This window comes from Schistocerca cancellata, chromosome 3 (genome assembly GCF_023864275.1).
Source record: "Schistocerca cancellata isolate TAMUIC-IGC-003103 chromosome 3, iqSchCanc2.1, whole genome shotgun sequence".
Taxonomy (NCBI): Eukaryota; Metazoa; Arthropoda; class Insecta; order Orthoptera; family Acrididae; genus Schistocerca; species Schistocerca cancellata.
The window spans coordinates 787,701,813-787,727,499 of record NC_064628.1 but is presented as its reverse complement, the minus strand read 5'-3'; the positions used below and the strand labels follow the sequence as shown (position 1 = coordinate 787,727,499).

Here is a 25,687-nt window from a genome sequence, read left to right as displayed (position 1 = left end):
AACAAGAGTGGTGTATTATTTCCAGAATAGAGAATTATGCAGCAGAATCAATAACAAGCACATCACAGTATGGCAGTGAATGGCATAGTAACTGGAAGTATAATCTAAAATGAAATAGATGGAACAATACATTTCTTGGGGGCAAAATGTCTAAATTTCACGCAAATTCACACATGGACCAAATGTAACATCACATACATCCATAGCGAAATGATGTCAATAATGCCACAAATACATGAGTGACGCTGATAAAGGGAGGAAGCCCATTGGCAGTGACACAGCACACAATGCCCAGGCAATCTCTGCCTGAATGATTGGAAGAACGTTCTGGTTGATGTTTACACAGAGACTTGGTTACAATGCTGAAAAATAGTATCATGTACCTGTGTCACTTTGAAGTGTTGGGCAGCATTCAATAAAAGTTACTTGTCCTGCCTTAATAATGTGTAACTTACTTTTTGAAGTCCCTTATAAAATATGACAAGGATGGTAGCTACCATCTTCACGATATTTTAGATGTGATGATGATCTAATATAACCAAACCTAGACATTACAACAAAAATACATGATCTAGACTGTGCTTTGTTCATATAGTTGATATGGCCATTTTAGTAGTACATGCATTTTGTGGTTCCTCAGCAGCCTGAATCTGTGTACAGACAACAGTGGTTTTTTTTTTTTTTTTACTACTGAGAGCTGAGACGAAAGATATTGCAAATTCTGGAGGATCAAATGATTTACATTTTCTCTGCCTCAACTTACTGTGGTGACGGTGGCAATACAGAATTGGGGCGATTGGAACAGAGTCAGTCAGCAGTCTATTTTAATTGTGATGACGTTTGTCATAGCAATTAAAATTTTGTTGTCCCTGAAATGAACCAGAGTGCAGTGCTAATTATTTCTTCATTTGAAAATAATGTGTGCTTTTTGCTCTGCAGCTTGTAAATATTTGTTAAAAAACATCTTGTTAACCCATAAACTGCCTGTAAAATATTGCTTTGCCAGATACAGAGCCCATCGTCAGTGGGATCTGAGACACAGGACAAATAAAAATTTGTATGCATGTCGATAGCTACAGCATAACATTAAACAATGGAAAATCCAGGATAGAATGTGACAATATTAAGAAAAGAAAGTTGCTACTCACCATATAGTAGAGACACTGAGTCGCAGATGGGTACAACAAAAAGACTGTCATAAATATAGGTTTCGGCCAGTAAGGCCTTTGTCAAAATTAGATGACACACACACACACACACACACACACACACACACACACACACACACACACACACACACACGTGTTCACCACTATATGGTGAGTAGCAACTTTCCTTCTCATAATATTGTTTCCTGCATGTTTATCACATCATGTCAAAAGTACAGGGTGTCCATAAATGTTTACCCTGATAACAAAACACTCTCTCTTGGATACAGTAAATGAAGCCTGTGTTATACTACATACACCTCTACTCATTAAATTTTGAACCTTACATAAACATTTAATGCAGGTAATATACATAAACATTTAAATCACTTCAACATACACACCACTGGTAACATGCAAAATATCAAGCAGGTATTCAATATCCTGCCATACATTGTGCAAAAATGTCTGGTGTGATTGTGCTAGTGGCATCTGTGATGCATTATTGCAATGTAACAATATCAGGAACTGCTGTTTTGTACACTATATATTTTACGTGCCCCCAAAGAAATAAATCTGATGGGGTAACGTCAGGTGATCTCAGGGGTTATGAAGCTGGGCTGTCTCAGCCAGTCCACCTGTTGGGGAAGGTTCCATTACCAAAATAGCTGACTTCTAGAGCCAAATGAGGGAGAGCACCATCTTGCTGAAAGTGATAAGTGCCATGCACATCCTGTACCTGGGGAATAGTGTAATTCACCATGTCTAGGTAAACATATCCACCTACATTCCTTTCAGGAAAGAAAATTGGGCCAATCTCTCAATCACACTTTACCCCACACCACACATTAACCTTTGCATTGAAATCATTGTCCTCATCCAAATTGTTCAGCATGTATGTCTATGGAAAACTATTCACATTTTGGATGATAAACTGGTTGTAATGTCTGAACAATGTGGAACTTGTATGCATGCAATTTAAGACATTTTTGAACCGCTTTATGCACTGTACTCTTTGGCACTTGAAGCTATGGCAAAGCTTGTCTAATTGATAGTCTGCCACTGCTTATTCATTTCTGAACCGACTCTGTTGCAAAAAAAGTTTCCATGCATGTTCTGATTAACTTGACATCCAGTTATTTCTCTCCATAATGGAACACAAACTTTTGCTGTGTGGTAATCGGTGATTTGGTTTCTGCTAGCCACATAACACATTGAGCTTTCTCCTGGGGCAAAAGCCATTTTTACGATATAGCTCACACAGTGCACCTTGTGGCATGAAAATGTTGAAGGAGACGCAGCCATACAGAAACTTGATGGGTTCTGTAGTAGGCCTGTTACAAAAAACAAGTGCTACCATCATAAATATAATAAATATTTAATATTGAAGTCAGGGTAAACATATATGGACACCCTGTGTTTGAAGACCAAGGATCTCAACATACACTACTGGCCATTAAAATTGCTACACCAAAAAGAAATGCAGATGATAAAACGGGTGTTCACTGGACAAATGTATTATATTAGAACTGACATTTGATTACATTTTCACGCTATTTGGGTGCATAGATCCTGAGAAATCAGTGCCCAGAACAACCACCTCTGGCCGTAATAACGGCCTTGATACGCCTGGGCATTGAGTCAAACAGAGCTTGGATGGCTTGTACAGGTGCAGCTGCCCATGCAGCTGCAACACAATACCACAGTTCATCAAGAGTAGTGACTGGCGTATTGTGACAAGCCAGTTGCTCAGCCACCTTGACCAGACGTTTTCAGTTGGTGAGAGATCTGGAGAACGTGCTGGCCAGGGCAGCAGTCGAACATGTTCTGTATCCAGAAAGGACCATACAGGGCCTACAACATGCATTATTCTGCTGAAATGTAGGGTTTCGCAGGGATCGAATGAAGGGTAGAGCCACGGGTCGTAACCCATTAGAAATGTAACGTACACTGTTAAAAGTGCTGTCAATGCAAACACGAGTTGACCAAGACGTGTAACCAATGGCACCCCATACCATCACGCTGGGTGATACGCCAGTATGGCGATGACGAATACACGCTTCCAATGTGCGTTCACTGCGATGTTGCCAAACACGAATGCGACCATCATGATGCTGTAAACAGAACCTGGATTCATCCGAAAAAATGAAGTTTTGCCATTCATGCACCCAGGTTCATCATTGAGTACACCATCACAGGCGCTCCTGTCTGTGATGCAGCATCTAGGGTAACCGCTGCCATGGTCTCAGAGCTGATAGTCCAAGCTGCTGCAAACGTCGTCGAACTGTTCGTGCAGATGGTTGCTGGCTTGCAAACGTCCCCATCTGTTGACTCAGGGATCAAGACGAGGCTGCACGATCTGTTACAGCCATGCGGATAAGATGCCTATCATCTCGACTGCTAGTGATACGAGGCTGTTGGGATCCCGCACAGCGTTCCGTATTACCCTCCTGAACCCATTGATTCCATATTCTGCTAACAGTCATTGGATCTTGACCAACGCGAGCAGCAATGTCGCGATACGATAAACCACAATCGCTATAGGCTACAATCCGACCATTATCAAAGTCGGAAACGTGATGGTACGCATTTCTCCTTCTCACATGAGGCATCACAACAACGTTTCACCAGGCAACACTGGTCAACTGCTGTTTGTGTATGAGAAATTGGTTGGAAACTTTCCTCATGTCAGCACGTTGTAGGTGTCGCCACCGGCGCCAACCTTGTGTGAATGCTCTGAAAAGCTAATCATTTGCATATCACAGCATCTTCTTCCTGTCGGTTAAATTTTGCATCTGTAGCACATCATCTTTGTGGTGTAGCAATTTTAATGGCCAGTAGTGTACTTTCTATAGTAACTTTGTCACAGGTCATACAAAGTAGACAATTCTACAGTGAATTCCGGTGATCTCAACTTGATTATAGAAGCACTGCATATTATGCAATAATGCAATTAAACATCAAAGTAATAGCTTCTATGTGACATATGTGAATATTTGGCTGGTTACACATACTTATAAAGTTAGCCTCGTACTCAGACTTTTTGGTGAGGCTCATATCAGTTGTCGGTGCCTGATGTCCAATGTGCTGTCTGTGCCATAATCACTGGAATCCATATTATTATTATCTGCCAGTGAATTGAATTCTCATTAAACTCTCACAAGTAAAGTATTTGTTTCCATCTTTTTTGCAGTCTATGCCCATTCTGGTTTTGGATTAATTGTGTTTCAGGGAGAACTTCAATAGAATATAAATAATGGACTGAGTAAAAGTAACTACTTGCCTTGTAGTTGAGTGGTCGGATAAGGAGCAAGTCAGGGTATATGTTACTGAAGAGGACCAACTTTTAGAAACTGTGTTACTAGTTAACTGTTGCAAACTGTTTTGCTTAATCAGGCTATAGTAAAAATGTCGTATAACCTCATATCTGTTTACAGTGAATTTGTCTTGTGTTTAACTAGAATCTTCTGTTCTTTAAGTCTCATGCTGAAGTAAGTTATAGGAGGAGTGACTCATGGATTGCAACAACCCAATAAATTATGATTTTTGTTCTGTATTTTGTTTTTGCTATCTACCTTTGCCCAAGATTCTAAATTGTTTGTACTTTTCTTACCATCTATCTGTATTTACCCATTCTCATGCTTTTGCTTAGCTCCTAATGAAGGAATGTTGGATTTGAAAGCTAATGTTTTATATCTATTTGTATATGCCATCTGTGTTACAATAATGTGTATTCTGCATTGTTTATTGCTCTGCCACTATGAGTATTCTTCTTTATTTTTCAGAGTACGTGTTCACACTCAACAATCCAACAGATGGATATTGATAACACAGTTAGTAGAAGATTAAACAGTAGCCAGTTGTAAGTACAGTAAACTACATTCTTTTAATAGCAGAATAACAGTTAAAAATAACAGTTACGTGCTTAAGACTTCAGTAAAATCTTATATAGTTCTAAGTATGTTGTATTGCTGTGGTTAAAGAATACATCAACAATCTTGAAAAGTTAGCAGATCTTATTAGAAAAAAGTTATAAGTGTACTTCAACTACAAGGACAGGGATCTAGAAGGAGGAGAGCTTAAAGATTTCTTCACGCAAATAATGTCAGTACAAAAGATAACATTATTTGAATGTTTAATCATGGTTAGCAAAGTAGTACATAATGTTTCAGAAAAAAATATCTATATTATTGGGTTCTGCAAAAGTATTTGTACTTCCAGATGGTTAAAATTTAGTCACATGGTTCTGTTTTTGCTTAGAACTCTGTGATAACATTTCTGGACTGCATAATGTACAGCTGAATTGATTTGTGAGTGCAAGTGATGTTGCATTCTTGCATCCAAAATGACTTGATTTCATCTTCATTTTCACTGCTTCTCTTGTAATTTCTGAGTCTTAAAATCTTGATCTCATTGTATTTGTGTTATTACAATTCATTTCATGACAAAGAGATATTCAGTGTTCAACACTGACCTATATATTACAGAATCGTAGCTGCACAAGCGCGGTAATGCCTGTTATCTGGCGGTCACTGGCAACTGCTGAAACGAACCTTTTTCTAACAGGTCACAGGAAAATATTGTGAATTGTGGTTTGAAAAAGCATTACTTTCAAAGTAAATTTCATTTTATACAAGATGAACTATGTGCAAGAATGTATGATGAATTTCTTAAATCACAGAGCATTTGACTCTCATTTAAAAATCAACTCTTTACAGACGACCATTTAGAATAATTTCAACCCCAGAAGATAGACATTTATGCTGTTGTTAAAAATTTTACTGGCACATTTGTGTGATGTATCGTAAAGTTTAACATGCCCAAAAAACATCAACATTATATGTGAAAACTTAGCTTCTCTTGAAGCTTATTATCTTAGAGACCAATATTATATGTGCAAACTTTTCTTTCCTTGTAGCAACACTATGTGTATTAATTTAAACCATTAACTTTTCCTATTTGCGTCTTCGCGCTACTTAAAAGTGATATTGCTATTGGCTGACTGCATCACATGTCCTATGATCTGAATATCCGCTGTCATCATCTGGCGAGATCACGTGACATGAGCTATGACTGGCTTACAAAAGCGCATTGCAATCTTGATTTCAATGCTTGGGAATGTAACATGTGCTGTTTGGTGGAATTTGAATTTATACTTTCATAATACAAAAATATGCAGTGTACATGTTGCTGCACATAAGACATCTTTCCAAAAAGTGTTTTGTTCCCACAGTTTCATTTTCTAAAGTGCCAGGAAATTCTACGCCAGTGTATAAAACCATAACCAATCAAAGGATTGATAAGTTTTACAGTTCCGAGGAAAAGTATACTGTCACTCAACATGGAAAAAGTGTATTTTGACCCATGAGAAAATGTATTTTTAACTGGGAAATCCAGGAAAAATCTGGAATTTTTTTTCCTTGTCCTTGTGACCACCCTGTTACATCCACTATAACATCATAAATTTTTATTCCACGTTAGAGATCCAGCTCAAAGTAGACTTAGTCCTTCTTGAAATCTCCCACAGAGTAGTAGCATCTTTCAATTAGAAAATCATATAACTTGCTTTTTAAAATATTTATCTTCATATTTGTTATGTCACATCCTTTTATTTTGTTGTGAATTTTCATGGCTATGTACTGAGCACACAGCTTATGTGATGTGAGGTCAGCAAAAAGTTTTCTTTTTGTCTTGTGTTGTATTGAGTGTTTAATTTTTTTTAACTAGATCAGAGCTGCTGTGTAGGAAAAGAACCACCTTAAAGATGTGTAAAGAGGTGACAATTAATACTTTTAGGTCTTTAAATGACGCACTGTGCTATGTAGTGCACATGTTATGAATGATTCTTTTTTGTAACTTTAAAATTTGTGTAAAGTTTCCTGAGTTTCCCCAAAACATTATATCATATCTAATAACAGATTCATAGTAGTTGTAGTATGCTATTTACCTGGTGTCCATATGAGCAAATGCAAGGCTGTTTAATTTGTTTGCTAGATATTCCAACTCAAATTTCTGTCTAAGTTTATTCCTAGAAATCTGACTGAGTCAAGTTCTTCCATTTTTTGATTATTGTGAGCAATACAGGTTTTTGACTGTTTGGTTTTAAAACTCGTCATGTGGATTTCTGAAATCTTTAGCATTAAGCCATTTAGACAAAAGCATGTTTCTAAGTTACTTAACGTATTCATGACACTCTGTGGTATATTATTGAAAATGGTTCAACTGGCTCTGAGCACCATTAGACTTAGCATCTGAGGTCATCAGTCCCATAGAACTTAAACCTAACTATCGTAAGAACATCACACACATCCATGCCCGAGGCAGGTATGTTATCAGAAGTTTCATTTTCAATAAGGGCAGAAGTATCACCAGCAAACAAGATTAGATGAATGTTTATATTGAGAGGCAAGTCATTTGCTTGGAACAGGAATAAAATTGGTCTAAGAACTGAACATTGAGGAGCACCTTGTGACACAGATTTCCACTCTGCGAAGTAATCTGCTCCAATTGATGTGGTTATTACCCTTTATTTTCTCTCTGTGAGATAGGATTCAAACCATTTCAAAGCAATATCCCTTATACCATACCTGTTGAGTTTGAAAAGCAGCAGGACATGGTTTACAGTGTCGAATGCTTTTGTAAGATAACAGGATATTTCTGCAACTTGAGTTTCCATATCTAACTGATGAAGTAATTTTTTCGACAAATTCATTTATCACATGTACTATGTTTGTACCTCGTCAGAAGCCAAATTGATTATTTGAAATGATATCATATTGTGTGACGAAGCTTTCTACATGTAAATCAGCAATTTTTTCAAATATTTCTGATATGACTGGAAGAACAGAAGTGGGGCGACAATTTCCCATATCATCTTGTGAATCTTTTCTAACATTGGTTTTACTTCCACATATTTCAAGAGGTCCGGGAAGTAACCTTCCTCAGACGATTGGTTTATTGTGTGTGAGAGAGAGGATGAGCTATTATGTTGTAAACTTTTTTTAATTACTTTTGTGGTTATCCCATCCCAACCTGCGGAATACTTGTCTTTTAAGGAGAGTGTGACATTTTCAACAAATTTTGTTGAGACTGTGTTGAATTTTTTAAGATATTCACTGAAATTACTTTTCAATCCAAACTATTTACTTCCTGCTCATAATTTGCTGCATCTAAATCAGATTTTGCCGCATTTATGAAGTGCTCATTGAAGCATTTAGAGATTTGACCGTGATGTACAATAGATTTTAGTTAAGTTTGATTTGTTAAATGCGTTGTTTGTAATTTTTGATGCCTAATTCAGACTTGACTACAGACCGGACTGCCCTTGTTTTATTTTTTTGCCCTAGAATTAATTTATTATTTGTCATTTGTTTTAAAACTTTCAAATTAAAAAGAATAGTTCCTAACATATTTTACAATATCAGGATCTTTGCTGTACTTCAGCTGATTGTGTACCTTCCTTTTCCTCTCACTGGATATTATTTTTATTTCTAGTGTGATCCAGCTTATCTTATTTGATGTTTTATTGGAATATGATCTTGGTGGAAAAGTTTCGTTTAAATGCTTCAAGAAAACTATTTAAGAATGTACTAAAGTTATCACGTGTTGAATCTCCATCCCCGAGAAATCATTTAACTGTACTTAGTTTCTCATAGAATATTTCAATATTTGCTTTATTGAAACTTCTTTTGATATAAGTTTTTCTTGCATTTTTTTGACAGTGAGACAAACAAGGCTGAGTGATCAGCATTATGAAAACAGTAATTTAGTACAATGTTATCAATGCACGTTGCTGAGTGAATATTTTCTCTGGCGAACTATAAAAAATTCGGGTTAAAACCAGCCTTTTTAATTGAATCAATAAATTTTTCTGATTCTTCATTGTTATTTGCACTGTTTACATTAAAATCAATTGCTATTACAATTATTTTCTTCTTTTCTTGCTTTAGTTTATTTAGTAAGCACTGGAATTTAGAGAGGAATGGTGTGACTAATGCCCTTTCTGGAATTTTGTAAAATGAAATGACTGACATGCCAAGGTCTTTACACAACAGCTTTCGAATATACAATCTTCATTTAAACATTTAAAATCTGAAGGACCTAAGTCAAAAAAAAGGCCCCTGGAGGGGAGATGACATTCTGTAAGAACTACTGATAGCATTGTGAGACCCATCCATGGCAAAACTCTTCCATCTGGCATGCAAGGTGTATGAGAAGAATGCAATAATTCCACAGAAAGCAGTTGCTGACAGGTGTGAAAATTACCCAACTTTCAGTTTAAATGGTTGCAAAACACTGACACAAATTTTACGGAAGAATGAAAAAACTGCTAGAAAACGACATTAGGGAAGATCAATTTGAAGTTCAAAGGAATGCAGGAACAAAAGAGGCAGTATTGACCCTATGACTTCTCTTAGAAGATTGTTAATGAAAGGCAAACCTATGTTTGTAGCATTTGTAGGCTTAGAGAAAGCTTTTGACAATGTTGACTGAAATATTCTCTTTGAACTTATGAAGGTAGTGGGAATAAAATACATGGAGCAAACAGCTATTTACAACTTTTGTAGAACTGAGGGGCATGAAAGGGAAGTAGTGATTTAGAAGGGAGCAAGATTGGGGTTTATCTGTTTGCCAGTGTTATTCACTCTATACAGTAAGCAAGCAGTAAATTAATCCAAAGAAAAAATTGAAATAGGAATGAAAGCTCAGGGAGAAGAAATAAAAACCTTGAGGTTTCCCAGTGACATTGTAATTCTGTCAGACACAGCAAAACATGCAAGAGCAGCTGAATGGAATGGACTGTGTCTTGAAAGGAGGATATAAGATGAACTTCAACAACAGTGAGAGAAGGATAATGGAATATAGTTTAATGAAATCAGGTGATGCTGAGGTAATTAGATTAGCAAATGAGATTCTTAAAGTAGTAGATGAGTTTTGCTATTTAGGTAGCAAAATAACTGTGATGACGAAAGGAGGGAGGATGTAAAATATAGACTGGCAATGGCAAGAAAAGTGTTTCCGAAGAAGTTCTTTGTCTAGAGTGTACTCGTGCATGGAAGTGAAACATGGATGATAAACATTTTAGACAAGAAAAGAAAGAAGCTTTTGAAATGTGGTGCTACAGAAGAATGTTGAAGATTAGATGGGTAGATCATGTAACTAATGTAGAGGTACTGAATAGAATTGGGGAGACAATAAATTTGTGGCACAGCCCGACTAAAAGAATGGATCGGTTGATAGGACATATTCTGAGACATCAAGAGATCAACAATTTAGTATTGGAGGTAAGTGTGGGGGCTAAAAATTGTAGAGGGAGACCAAGAGATGAATACAGTCGGCACGTTCAGAAGGATGTAGGTTGCAGTAGTTATTTAGAGATGAAGAGGCTTACACAGGATAGAGTAATTTGAAGAGCTCTGTCAGACCAGTCTTCGAACTGAAGACCACGACAACAACAAAGACAACAATAACAACAACATCAACGACAATTTCAACATGTTTCAAGAAGTCAGGCAACATATTTCTGCTTAGCACATACATCTTTCAAAATGACCAGGTTGAGAAACACAGGGAAATTAGAGCTTATACAGAGATTGACAGTCATTCCTCCCACACAGCATTTGTGCATGTGATAGGGGAAGGAGGAAATGATATGGGTACCTGAAGTATCCTCCAGCACACACCTTAAGGTGACTTGCAGAGTGTTAAGTGTAGAGGTGGATGCTAAGTGAAATGCTGATAATAGTAAATATACTTGTACATACTGCTTTTATAATGTGTAAATATCATGTGGCCAATGAAGGAGCCCCTGATTTCAAACTTAAGTATCTCACAAACTAATTTCAAACAATGAAAACTCCAGGTAGGAATATGAATAATGTAGGAAAAGATAGATTGCTATTTACCGTAAAGCACGCTAAGTTGCCTGCCTGCAACTTAGCGTGCTTTACACATTTAGTTAATTACTAAGATCAATAGACAAGTGCAATAAATGGTATTTTATTCTGAAAGCTATAAGAATTTTATACAGAAATTTTGAAATAGTTGGAAAAGCTGCTAATATATGGAACTGCAATGGCAATAAGTAGTAAGTACAGTGTGCCTCAGCTCATAGTGATCAGTTCCACCATTGAAATGTGAAATGAGGTTATAGTATACCAAAGGGAGAGATTCAAATAAGGCATGTTATCTTTTTATGGTATTGGAATACCAAAGGTTAGAACACAGTTCTATAACAATAAGGTGTCATTTTGAAACACTGTTTAATTTTCCCAAAGGATCTGATGTGAAAACCGTTCGCAAGCTCTCTACCAAATTCCAGTGGTCAGGCAATGTGTCTGATATCTAGCATGGAATGCTGGCCCTGGTTAACTGTAGTTACTCCTGAAAACATCACGCACAGTTTCTGGAATTATTTAGCAAAATTGAAGGAATCTGTCTGAAGAACTTCAGCAGAGATTCGTTTGAAGCCTTTCAGCATGCAGAAAATACTAAACAAAGCCTAAACATGTTTTCATTTCAAATCCAAAGCCAACTGTTTTTTATTACAGTCTTTGATCACAATAAGAAGGCCTTCGATGATGACTGGTTTCAGTCAGTAATGACCATCTTCAGGCCTGTTCTAAACCATGTCGTAATGTGATAAAGCCGTAATGGCATCGTCAAAACAAATAAATACACTAAGCAAAGCATCGTATTATATATTTTGATGATGCTATTATGGTTTTATCACATTAGGACATGGTTTAGAACAGATCTGAAGATGGTCATTATTGACTGAAACCAGTCATTGTTGAAGGACTTCATATTGTGATCAAAAACTGGAATAAAAAACATATAACAGTATCTGGAACACTGTTTGTTTTCACGACTGTGTCGCAGCATGTGAAATCCAAAGCCTCCAGCAGCATGAATGACGGCTGACTTTGTGAACCAGAGTCTCACAGTGATCTGTAATAAAGAATTTTTGTGTAGCAGCATGAATGACGGCTGACTTTGTGAACCAGAGTCTCACAGTGATCTGTAATAAAGAATTTTTGTGTTGGCAGCATCTGGTTTACAGATGAGGCACATTTAAACCTGAAAACTGCTGATTTTTGTGGTTCGCAAAATCCCCATTTGTGTAAAGCAAAGCCACTGTATTCCCCCAAAGTTACTGGTTGGGCTGCGGTGTGCAGCAGAGGCATTATTGGCCCTTTTCATGTGAGAAACAATTGCTAAAAAGCACTAAATTGTAGCTGTGGAACAGTTTGTTGCCACACAGCTAGTGTCGGAAGATCGACCAGGTACCGAGTAGTTAGTACAAGATGGGGCCAAATCAAATTACATTGAAAAAGTGTTTAGCTTTGTTGATGAATACTTCGGGAATAGAATCATTGGGTTGGATTACTGCAAATTTACTGGTGTGGGGGTGAATTGGCCTTCATATTCACCCAATCTGACACATTGTGACCACTGTTTGTACGACACATTGAAAGAGATTGTCCACCAGAGCTATCCCACAGTATCGGATGAGCTCAATTGGGCAATGTGTGTAGCATCTGAATCCTTTTCCATTAAGACACTACAGGATGAGGTGGCAAAGTTCATTGTTCATGTGTTCCACCTATGTACTGTGAGTGGTGGACATTTCGGAAAGACTGTGATGTGATGGTAATGACTGCTTACAGAAGATGTACAGCTTTCACAATAAACATACTTTTTGTTGCACATCTCTATTGAGACAATTAATTTTGAAAACCCTTTATATTGTCAAAGCAGTGAGGGTAAATGTCACTATATTAATTCTTAAAATAGTTGTTTGGCACATGTACTTCCCAAATTTTTGAATGAATGATCATCAAATGCTGCATTTTTCAGATTTGCAAAATCTTGTAAGTTATGCTAAAACTAAGTAAACAAATATGTATTATTATTGGTATTGTTATCATTATTATTATTATTATTATTATTATTATTATTATTATTATTATTATTATTATTATTATTATGTCAAAACATTCTAACAAATTGTGGCCCTCCCTAGAACTAATTCTTGGAGACACCCATGTAAAGGGTGCCATAGCTCTGCACTGAACACTAGTGGCCCTTCCACTTCAAAGATACAGACCTGAGAGCTCAAGTGCACAAATACTAAAACTTGTTACAGTAATCTATAAAAAATAATATGGAATGAAGACAACTGTGTGAATTTTACCTATAGTGTTTCTAAAATGAATTGCTGACTCTCCAGACACACACTTTAGTTGGTTGGATATATATCAAGTGCACTGCATATTATGCACTCCCCTGACTTTTCATGAGCAGTTGGAGATATTGATCATGGTTTCTGCCTACTTATAATAGATAAATGGACATGCATTATACACTAACATGCCTAACTTTTATAGAGCAAAGTGATTTAATACTTGTTGACATGCAAAAAAAAATATTTTGAAAAAATAATTCATAAATAGCTAAATGTGATGTCAAAGTCTTTTGAGTAATTTTTAACTGCAACCGTTAATGTGAGCTACTCTTATCAGTAGGTATCAAGTGTCATTAAAAAAGAACCTTGCACTAAAAAAGTTCAGTTGCTTGAATATCTCATAGCTAAAAAATTTGCACTGTCAAAACATCTTGCCCCATTTGTATTACCACTTATTGACAGTCACCATTTGAAATATTTTAACATTTACAAAATATTTGAGGTTTTTACATTGCATGGAAACACCATATATATAGGGTAACCCAACCTTTAGGTTCATAATTGTATAAATGGTAGAGGAAACCAGGCGTCAAGAACAAATATTTAGTTTTCTATAAACACATTACACTTCCAGCATCATCTTAAGTTCATAGTAACTGTTCAGAATTCATTTATTAAAATGGCATATCGATATTTTTACACATACTCTCAAATATCCTCCTTGTTCCTTATGTAATGAGATAGTGGCTAGGACACTTCTAATCAGTTCCTCTTCAGTTTATACTGTGATTTCAGTCACGAATGACTTCATGTAACCTCATGTATACTCAAATGAAAAATCTGGGTACGCTACTGATTGCTATGTTTATCAAGATAGCACCACCAACACTGATGCAGCAACATACGTAATTTACAAACATGTGCCTCAGAGGCATCTTTCATTCAGTACTTCATCCTACCTGAAATATTAGTTTGCTACCATGTGTACCTTACCTCAAAAATATAGGATTCTTTATTGGCTAAGATCTTGATTCTAAAAATTTTTAACACCCAATATATTTGTGAATGTGTACTAATACATCTTTCAGGTATGAGAACCATTTATGAAAATAAAATATTTCTCCATAACTCGGTCATGTATTTCATAACTAAAGTTTTTTCTGTATTTCTTTTGTTGCAGGATTCCTGTTGTTCTGAAACAACTACCAGAGTTTTCAGCAGTTTTTGGCTGTCCAAAAGAATCAACACATTATGCCTCACAGCCTTGCCATGACATACTGTAATTTATAATTTTTGTTCATCAATTCAGAATTTGTTGGTCTTTCATTTTCTAACTGTTGTTATTTCACAATGATTCATGCATCACTTTCAAATCATCACATCATAGAAGTACTTCGTGCTGTGCATATAGAATATTGTTACTGACTAATGATGTTCACAGTTTTTGTTTGTTGTTCCTAAATCTTAAAAATCAGTAAGATATAGAAAGTCTAATTATGTATATGTGAAGTTCCATTAGATCTTTGACAATATAGTATGCAATGTATAAATTATGTTACACTGGCTTAAAAATCAGAAAGCAGCAGGAAATAATTGATTTTGTATATATCTGAAAATATGGAAAGCATAGAACAGTTTTTTATACTGTCACTTTGAAGAATTTGAATAGTTTTTTTAGAAGTGTTATATTTTTGGATAAAAGTAAATATATTGCAAAATATAGTGATTCTGTGCTAGTCTTTAAAAGTATTTTAATATTTTTGTAATAATAGTTGTTGTTCATCTTGTGAACACAATATATGAAAGAAAACATTTGTCCTGTGCAAACTCGATTTATTTTATATCTTGTAATTACATCTAATCTAAGTATCAGCATTTTCAAACTGTTGCTGCCATGAATTGTGATTATGTATCATAAGTCTAAAGCGATAAGTAAATTAATAAAAATACATATCTGAGATCTTGATATATCAGAATGTGATTTTTGAGGATTTCCAAGTGTGATTGATAAGTTGTATGTTTTTGAATGTGGAAGCTGGGTTGACAAATACATTTTTTACACAGTATATCGGCAACTATTCTATTTATCTTCAGCAACTGCTGTGACACGTTGGTCCAACACTTGTTTTGATTCTGGACCTAATTATATCCTACCTGTAGCTCAGACATGGGGTGAGGGGGCTGAAAGGTAGACTGCATTAATTGTGCAGGGTGAATATATTTTGTCACAGTCCAGGTGATGTTCACTACCACATAATACTACACTTTTTCATCACTGATGAAGTCTCTTTCTTTGAGTTTAAGCAATAATGGGATGTATCTCTTACCCTTAAAGGTTAAGCAATATCAGTTAATGCTTTCATTTCATGAGAGTGTATTCATTTTCCTGTCACCTCTGAACATTACATCTGACATGAAAAACATGATTCATAGTGTGTGTGTGTGTGTGTGTGTGTGTGTGTGTGTGTGTGTGTGGGTGGATTATATACTATAATTGCTTCTCATCACCTAAAAATCTCAATTTAGCTGACAAGGATATGATAACTGAGTAATGGCAGACATTAGAAAACTTTATAAAAACCAACAGTAACCTCACACTGTGGAGTTGTCGCATACTTCAATGATACAATTAGCTTTACCTTTGGTGCACCCATGTTGGAAGGATATCTATGGAGAAACCAGATTTACATGTTGTTGCTGAAGAGGGGCAGCAACCTTTTCTGTGGCTGCAGGACAACAGCCTGGATGATTGATTGCTCGGGTCTTGTAAGATTAGCCAACATGTCCTTGCTATTTTGGTATTGTGGATGGAGGAAAGCAGTGGGAAAGTACAGCTGTTATATTTCCAGAGAACATGCAGCTTTACTGTATGGTTTAGCGATGGCATCCTTATGAGTAAAATATTCCAGATGTAGTAAGAAAAAACAGGATTTCTGATCTGAGTTATCAAAACAAAATTAGATAGGGGGACCATAGGAATAGGTCTAATAGTGAACTAAAAATAGGAATGTGGGCCAACTATTATTTTAAAAAAATAATACACACACATTCACATCAAGTTGATTTAGGTTTTCCGTGATTTCCCTAAATCACTTCAGGCAAATGCCGGGATGGTTCCTTTGAAAGGGCACAGCCGATTTCCTTCCCCATCCTTCCCTTACCCGAGCTTGCGCTCCGTCTCTAATGACCTCGTTGTCGACGGGACGTTAAACACTAATCTCCTCCTCCACATCAAGTAGCACAAGAAAGCCTTCATTATTTCGCACATTATTATTGTTTTAGTTTCTTTAATCATAGTAATCAGCAATTCTTTCTTGTATAGTGTAGAGCTACAGCATCTTCACTACCAGCAATTTTATCATTGTCTTTTTCTTCTTGTCCTTCTTCATCTTACTTTTATGGTGTGGTCAAAATTTTTAGTATGCTGCCAAAGCTTTCAGTCTATTGAACGTATGTCTGAATTAGTATTTTTTGTTTTCAGTGTATGACTAGAAACTGCTGAGTGGAAGGATCATCATAGCAATGTTCGACCACAACTGTAAAAGTATATATGCCCACTACCTATACAGATAATACAAGAGATTGACAGGTAGGAACCAGGAGACACTGGATGATTTTAGGTAGATTATATAATGCCAAGACCGAGATTTTGAAACAAGATTTTAAACTGCAGAACATTTCCAGGAATAGATATGGTCTCTGACATTTGGTTATGAAGTGCAGATTAAAAGTGAAAAAATTTTGCAATGTGGAGATTAAGGAGATGGGATCTGAATAAACTGAAAGAAACAGAGTTTGAGAGTTTCAGATGGATCATTAGGCAGTGATTGTGTGAAATATGTGGAAGAAATGCAGTAGAAGATGACTACGTAGCTTTGAGAAATGAAATAGTGATGGCATGAAAGGTTCAGATAGGCAGTTAGGTCTAGAAGAAATCCTTTGATAATGTATGTGGTTTGGAATTTGTCTGATGAAATGATGAAATGTAAAAATGCAGAAAATGAAGCAAGCAAAAGTGAATATAGGGGTCTAAAAAAAATAAACAATGAAAAATCCAGGATGGAATAATGACAATATTATGTAAATGATAGATTGCTACTCACAATGTAGCAAAGATGTAGGGTAGCAGACAGGCACAGCAAAAAGACTACTAAACATGTTAACTTTTGGCCAGAAGGCCGTCTTCTGAAATAGACAACCTACACATATATAGACCAATATTACACTATCATATTTCTTTGTCAAAGTTGATTTGTCAAATATTTATGTCAAAGAAATTTGATGGTTTAATAGGGAACTTTGTCAAATCTCACCTGTTGTCAAATAAATATGATCAAAACTATGGCTTTACAGTAGATTTGATCATAAAAGTCGCTTGTATTCTGTTCACTGCAATGTGAAATGTTACCACTTCAATCTCTAGCATCGCTGCAGCGTTCGGTCACCGGTAGTGTGTTTGTAAACGTGGCTGCGAAGTTTAATTTGTGTGTGCAGTCAACTACAAAATTAATAGAAAGGTATGAAGCTGATGAGGCACTTTACAAGGTAAGGCACAATGAGTACAAAAATAGATTAAGAAGACTGGAGAGCTACAAAAAAATGCAGAGGTCATTAGTCAAATCTTCTGAGCTCTTTTAATCTAATTTTGTACTCAGGATGCACCACATAGTAAAGCACCTCATCAGCTTCATACATTTCTATTAATTTGGTAGTTATGGGACACAAAATGTAATTATTACTTTGATCTACGATAAAAATAGTTCTTAATACACTTAAAGTACATTGAACATTTATTTACTTTGAGATATTGGTCCTTTAGGGCTTAATAAATTGCTTCACATGTTTCAGGTATTATTTTAGTTAATGTGCACTGTTGTATTAGAGTGCTGTACTGCAAGCTAGAGTAACTGTCTCCTGTAGCAAGAAATTGGAATCTTTCTGTGAGTCTGTCTTCTACAGACTTAGCAGTTCTTAAGTGAATATTGTGCTTTGTGATATGACGAGACACTTCTCTGAGCAAATACTGAAATGTGTGCTCATCCATTCTTAAGTAATGTATGTATGACTTATGTCCTCCACTAGAAGCTCATGTAACACATTTTGTTGAATGCTAAAAGCATGGCTTCACCCAGGTATGTCCCCCCACCCCACCCCCCCTGCTTCTGTTCCAAATGCGTGCACAGTGCTGTTGTGGTACATGCAACTGCTGCACATAATAACAATTTGTTGTCAGTCATCTTGAACTTTAACGAAAAATATGATGACAGTGTAATATACCTTTCTAACACCACGTCAAATATCTTTCTCAAACAAATTTGATGAATATTTGATCATATCTTTGATGAAGAAATATGATAGTGTAATACAGGCCAAACATTCACACAAACACGGTTCACACACAAGTGACCACTGTCTCTAGCTGTCAAGGCCACACTGGCTCACAGCCAGAGACATTGGTCATATGAGTGTGAGGTGCATTTGCGTGAATGTATGTCTATGTATGGTGTTTATTTCAGAAGAAGGCCTCCTGGTCAAAAGCTAATGTGTTCAGTATTCTTCTTGTTGTGCCTGTCTGTTATGTGGTGAGCAGCAATCTATCCTTTCCACAATACAATATAAAAAATGAGTTTGATAGAGAGTGCAAATTTATGAAACAGAAATGGCTAGAGGAGAAATGGAAAGCTGTTGTAGCTGTATGAATTTCAAGAGCTCATGTGGCAAGAAAATACTAAACAAAGAAGGGAAGGCTGAAAAATGGAAAGAATACCATATTTTACTGACTGTAAGATGCATTTTTGTCTTCCAAAAATTGCCTTCAAAAGTCAGGTAACTCTTATACTCAAAATTAATATAAAAATGTCCAGTATTTCATTTAAAATTCCTTCCAGTCTTAAAAATGGCCATATATTCGATGCTGTGGGAAACCTATTTCTATCGGACAACACCGGATTCCACTGGCAGAAACAGTGCACCGATGTGACGAACGTGAGTTTGTGGGGATTCACAAGCTTGCCAACTCTGTCTCCTTCCCATCCCACAATCACAAACACAGAACGCTGTGTAGCCTATGATGCGCCATTGCAGTCTGCGGTGCCAGTGAACTTGGATTGAAAGTGATTTGTGCTATCAGTAACAGTACACAATTTTTGTTAGTAGCTAGTTTCATAATAAATAAAAATTAAAAGTATTCATATGATGCTGGCTATAAATTGAAAGTAATAGTATAAGCAGAAGAAAATGGAAACTGAGCAGCTGAGTCGCATTTTGGCCTTCCACCAGCTGGAAAAACCATTAGTGATTGGTAGGCTAGTGAAGATGAACTGAAAAAATTGAGGAAGACTAAATGTGCAAGTGAGCACTTTCCTGGGGTCCCTAAGGCTTCAGCCTCTGGTTTGGTTTAGATACATTGTGACATATTTGCCATATGGGCACATATGAGACTGACCTGTGAAAATTCTGGAACTTCTGAATACCATCTCCTAACTAAAAACACTGTCCTATTCCGGATCCCATGCCACTTTCCTTGATGTTCATCTCATCCTCACTGAAGGCCAGCTACACACTTCTGTTCACATTAAACTTACTAACAAACAACAGTTCTTACATTTTGATGGTTGCCATCCTTTCCATGTCGAGCATTCCCTCCCGTATAGCCTTGGCATTCGTGGCAAACGTATTTGTTGGGATGCAGATCTTTACAGCAATACACCACTATTCTCACCTCAGTCTTCACTGGACGTGATTACCCCACCAGCCCATCACATCCAATCCTGATATTGCTGATCCCTCCAAAAAGCAACTTTGGAACACATCACGTGTGACTCACAAGGGAACCTCCCCATCGCACCTCCCTCAGATTTAGTTACAAGTTGGCACAGTGGATAGGCCTTGAAAAACTGAACACAGATCAGTCGAGAAAACAGGAAGAAGTTGTGTGGAACTAGGAAAAAATAAGCAAAATACACAAACTGAGTAGTCCATGTGCAACATATGCAACATCAAGGACGAGGTAAGCTCAGGAGCGCCGTGGTCCCGTGGTTAGCGTGAGCAGCTGCGGAATGAGGGGACCTTGGTTCAAGTCTTCCCACAAGTGAAAACTTTAATTTTTTTATTTTCACACTATTATTTTGCGAACCTGCACAGGTACACAGAGCAGTATTGTTTACGTGATCGTGTGTCAATTATCGAAGTTCAGGCACTCACACATGATCAACTTCACTCTCCAAAATTCCAGGATATTTTCAGATTTGCTTGGACATATGCAGGATTTGACGGTCTACACACGGAAAAACTTGAAAACGTTAAAAACAAATGTTTTGACAGAGCACAGGAAAAACTGTGCGACAGTGACTGTTGCATTCATTTGTTGCAGTTTATGTGACAAACTCTTATGTTTTCATCACTTTTTTTTGGGAGTGATTATCACATCCACAAGAAAACCTAAATCGGGCAAGGAAGAAGAATCTTTTTACCCATTCGTCAAGTGTACAAGTTAGATGTGTCGACAACATATTCCTGTCATGTGATGCACGCGCCGTCACCAGTGTCGTATAGGACATATCAGACGTGTTTTCCTGTGGAGGAATCGGTTGACCTATGACCTTGCGATCAAATGTTTTCGGTTCCCATTGAATCTGTTGATGAGTCCAGACCGATGTCTCTTCATTTCAGTAAGTTTTTCACTTCCAGCTTCCATGTTTATCAACGGCATACAAAAAGGGGAAAAACAAAGTGGCTCCACAGAGTAGGCAGCAACAGCTTCACATCCAGTGCATAGGTGCTAACCTCGGCAGACAACCTCCAGTGGATCTCTCATATTTTCTAGAGAATGGAAACTAGTATCACTCTCCTCCCACTGTTAAATACAATTCTGATATGTTGCAAAAAGGATAGACTGCTACTCACCATATAAAGGAGCTGTTGAGTCACAGAAAAAGCTGTTTTACATTCTAGCTTTTGATAAAAAGGCAATTTTCTGAAGCAGAACTCACACACACATGACTACTGTCTCTGGCTGCTGTGGCTGGAGACAGTGGTTTTGTGTGTGTGTGTGTGTGTGTGTGTGTGTGTGTGTGTGTGTGTTTTCCCTTTCGGAAGAAGACCTTGTGACCAAAAGCTTAATTGTATAACAGTCTTTTCGTTGTGCCTGTCTGCAACTCAGTGTCTCATGTATATGACGAGTAGCAATACTTTTGTTACTCTATTCTGGACATTCCATTGTTTTATTTCAATGTATTAGCTGTATTTTGTACACAGAAACATCTGATCTAAAATCCACCAAATGTAAACTGGCCAGCAACTACATTCTTCAGTGCAAGCTTTTCAAAAAGTGCCCTGGTAGTTTACTTATTTGCAAAGTATCACAACAACTATGGACAATAGTGTTGTGATCTTCAGCCTGAAGACAGGTTTGATGAAACTCTCAGTGCTACTCTGTCATTGTGCAAGCTGCTTCTTCTCCAAATAACTATTGCAACCTACATCCTTCTGAATTGGTTCACTGTATTCGTTTCTTTGTCTTCATCTATGATTTTTACCTCCCAAACTTCCCTACAATACTAAACTGGTGATCCTGTGATGTCTCAGAATATGTCCTATCAACCAATCCCTTCTTTCAGTCAAGTTTTGTCAAAAATTTCTTGTATCTCCAGTTCTATTTGGTACCTTCTCATTAATTACATGATATGCCCACCTAATCTTCAGCATTCTTCTGCAGCTCCACATTTCAAAAGCTTCTATTCTCTTCTTGCCTAACCTGTTTATTGTCCATGTTTCACTTCCATCCTTGGCTACACTTCAGACAAATAACTTCAGAAAAGACTTACTAACACTTAAGTCCATATTCGATGCTAACAAATTTTTCTTGTTCACTAACACTTTTCTTGCCATTGTCAGTATATGTTTTATATTCTCTCTACTTTGGCTGTCATCAATTATTTTGCTGCCCAAATAGCAAACACATCTACGAGATTGATAATCATGCTTCCTAATATAATTCCCTCAGCATCACCTGATTTAATTTGACAACATTCCATTATCTTTGTTTTGCTTTTATTGATTTTCATCTTATATACTCCTTTAAAGAGAATGTCAATTCCATTCCACTGCTCTTCCAAGTCTTTTGCTGCCTCTGAGAGAATTATAATGTCATCGGCAAACCTTAAGGCTTTTATTTCTTCTCCCTGAACTTTAATTCGTACTCCAAATTTTTCTTTGGTTTCCATTACTGCTTGCTCAATGTACAGATTGAATAACATTGGGGATAGGCTGCCTCACTCCCTTCTTAACCACTGCTTCCCTTTTATGCCCCTCAACTCTGCTGTCTGGTTTCTGTACAAGTTGTTAGTAGACTTTTGCTCCATGTATTTTACCCCTGCTACCTTTAGAATTTGAAAGAGAGCATGCCAGTGAACATTGTCAAAATATTTCTCTAAGTCTGCAAATGCTATAAACATAGGTTTGCCTCTCCTTAACCTATATTCTAAGGTAAGTCATAGGGTCACTACTGCCTATGATCTTCCTACATTTCTCCAAAATCCAAACTGATCTTCCACAATATCAGTTTCTACTAGCTTGTCCATTCCCCTAAAGAATCTGTGCTAGTATTTGGCAACCATGGCTTATTAAAGTGGTAGTTTGGCAATTTTCACACCTGTCAGCACCTGTCTTCTTTGGAATTGGAATTATTACACTCTTCTTGAAGTCCGTAGATGTTCCTGCACCAGATGGAAGTGTTTTGTCTTGACTGGCTCTCCCAAGGCCATCTGTAGTTCTGGGGCCTTGTTTGACTTAGGTCTTTCAGTACTCTGTCAAATTTGTCCCACAGTGTCATATCTTCCACCTCATCTTCATCTGTATCCTCTTCTATTTCTATAATATTATACTCAAGTTCATCTCCCTTGTATATCCCTCTTACACTCCTTCCAGCTTTCCCTTCTTTGCTTGGGATTGGTTTTTCATTGAGCTCTTGATATTCGTACAGTTGCTTCTGTTTTCTCCAAAGGCCCCTTTAATTTTCCTGTAGGTGATGTCTGTCCTGCCCCTAGCGAAATATGCTACATTTGTCCTCTAGCCACTCCTGTTTAACCGTTTTGCACTTCCTGTCCATCTCATGTTTTAGGTATTTGTATTCCCTTTTGTCTGCTTCTTTTGCTACATTTTTATATTTTCTCCTTTCATTAATTATGTTTGATATCCCAAGCAGTGGAAATGCCAGGTAGAAATATCAACAACACAGGAAAAGATAGATTGCTGCTTACCATAAAGATGGAAGTTACAGACAGGCACAATTAAAAGACACTTACATAATGCTTTTGGCCACAGCCTTCATCAGCAAGAGAGAAACACACACCATTCATACACACAAGCAAGCACAAATGACCAGCAACTTGGCATTCTTGGGATTTTTTCAGTCATTACTTTTCTTAGATAGTACTACTACTTGTACTTAATCCATGGACACAGCCCCTCACCTCCCACCCTTAATGTTGGGTGTTATTCAAAGAAAACATTTGCTAGTATTTTCATGTGAAGAGTGAAATAATCAGATTGGTGTACTAAGTGATATGATACAATTGTTAAGAAACTGGACATGTCAAATCCCCATTTGGTTAGCAAGATTTAGATTTTTCTCTTCTTTAAGTTGCTTCAATTTGATTCAAAATAGTTATTTTAGCAAGACATTTATTTCTCTTTCTTCAAACTGCTGTAACAAACATGTGATCTTGGTACAGCATAATAATATAGAACTACTAGCTAGCAAAAGTTGGTCAAGCTGACTGATTCTCAACAAAAAAATGCTTCAGAGGAGTAGTAAAACTTACAAGGGGAGGCCGCCAATTGTGAAATTCAGATTCGATTCATACTGCGCATAATAAAAGCTCATGGCCAGAGGTGTAATGTGGCGAAGCACCAAGATGCACTTCTCAGCCGTTGTCGAGAAAATCGACAGTTAAAAGGAACCGTTGCGGTGAAATCAGCAATATTCTACAGCGACGTGGCACAGTGGTAAGCGCTCGGGTTCGTAATCCGAAGGTCGCCGGATCGAATCTCGCGCCATGCAACCCTTTTTTTAGTATTTGTTTTTTGTAATTTAATATATATATATATATATAAACAGTTGCAACAACTATGCATATAATAAGTTGTTGAAAGTCGTTTGTCGTGGAAAAATTGGCGACTTCGAACATCATTATCTTTTCCGCAAACAAAGTTGTATTTCACAAATGTTATTAATTGTCTTCATAATGTTAACCACGTATAGTTAACGGAAGACGTAGAAACGGTATTCCAAAACGAGTACGTACAGCGTAAGTCAAACGTTCGAATTAGAATAGAGACCCCACGAACACAAATTTGCTGCGGCATGTATGAAATATAAACTCCGTTACACTTGAAGGACAGATGTTGAATGGGCCGAAACGAGCCGCCGCATAACAGCGTAGTTGCCTGCTAACTTCGAAAGAAGGTAGATGCGGTCCCTAGCGCAACTTATAACATCGTCGAAAATCAGTGCGGACGGGAGAGCTTTGGTACACCCTGTTAAAAAAAAAACGGAAAAATGGAGGCGGTACAATTGGAGAGCGATCCGCCTTCATCAACATGCATAAGCAATTCATTAATAGTTTATATATATAGTTTATATATTTTTATATATATAGTTTATATATATATGAATTACAAAAAACTAATAATAAAAAAAATGCATGGCGCGAGATCCGATCCGGCGACCTTCGAATTACGAACCCGAGCGCTTACCGCTGCGCCACGACGCTGTGGAAAATTATTAATCTTAGAGAGTATTTCACCGCAACGGTTTCTTTTAACTGTCGATTTTCTCGACAACGGCTGAGAAGTGCTTCTTGCTGCTTTGCCACATTACACCTCTGGCCATGAGCTTTTATTATGCACAGTATGAATCGAATCTGAATTTCACAATTGGCGGCCTCCCCTTGTTAGTCATAATAGATATCTCATTTTTGGTTATAAATTACTTGAATTCCAAAACACTACTGAAAATATTCGTAGCATATGAAACTCCTAAATTAAAAGAGAACCAGTGAGCTTAGTATAAAGTTATTTGTTTACTATTCTGTAAAATACTACACTAAGTATGAATTGTTTACTGTTTTGTAAAATATTACAATAGGCATTATGCAGCCCCATTGTGTTTGCTATTCTCAGCAGGGAATGAGTTGATTGTTGTTCATAAGCAGCTAGAAATCATCCTGACTACCGTCAAGTGGTTGGAGGCAGTTTCGAATGAGTGTGGCGGGATGGCTACCGTGAGTTGTGTACCAGTGGTACCAAAGATACCTCAAGTGCTATCCTCTCCAGTGGACACTGTTTGTCC

General features: G+C 37.0%; 1 protein-coding gene across 1 annotated transcript in view; it reads left to right on the top strand.

Moving 5' to 3' along the window:
* LOC126175840 (endothelin-converting enzyme homolog) overlaps positions 1-15,401 on the top strand; it is a 625,659-nt gene extending 610,258 nt beyond the window's left edge. The window contains exons 15-16 of the mRNA XM_049922841.1: positions 4,934-5,010; positions 14,516-15,401. Of these exons, the coding sequence (XP_049778798.1) occupies positions 4,934-5,010; positions 14,516-14,618 (180 nt within the window). The 3' untranslated portion in view covers positions 14,619-15,401. The remainder of the gene's footprint in view (positions 1-4,933; positions 5,011-14,515) is intronic.
* Positions 15,402-25,687: the final 10,286 nt, after the last annotated feature.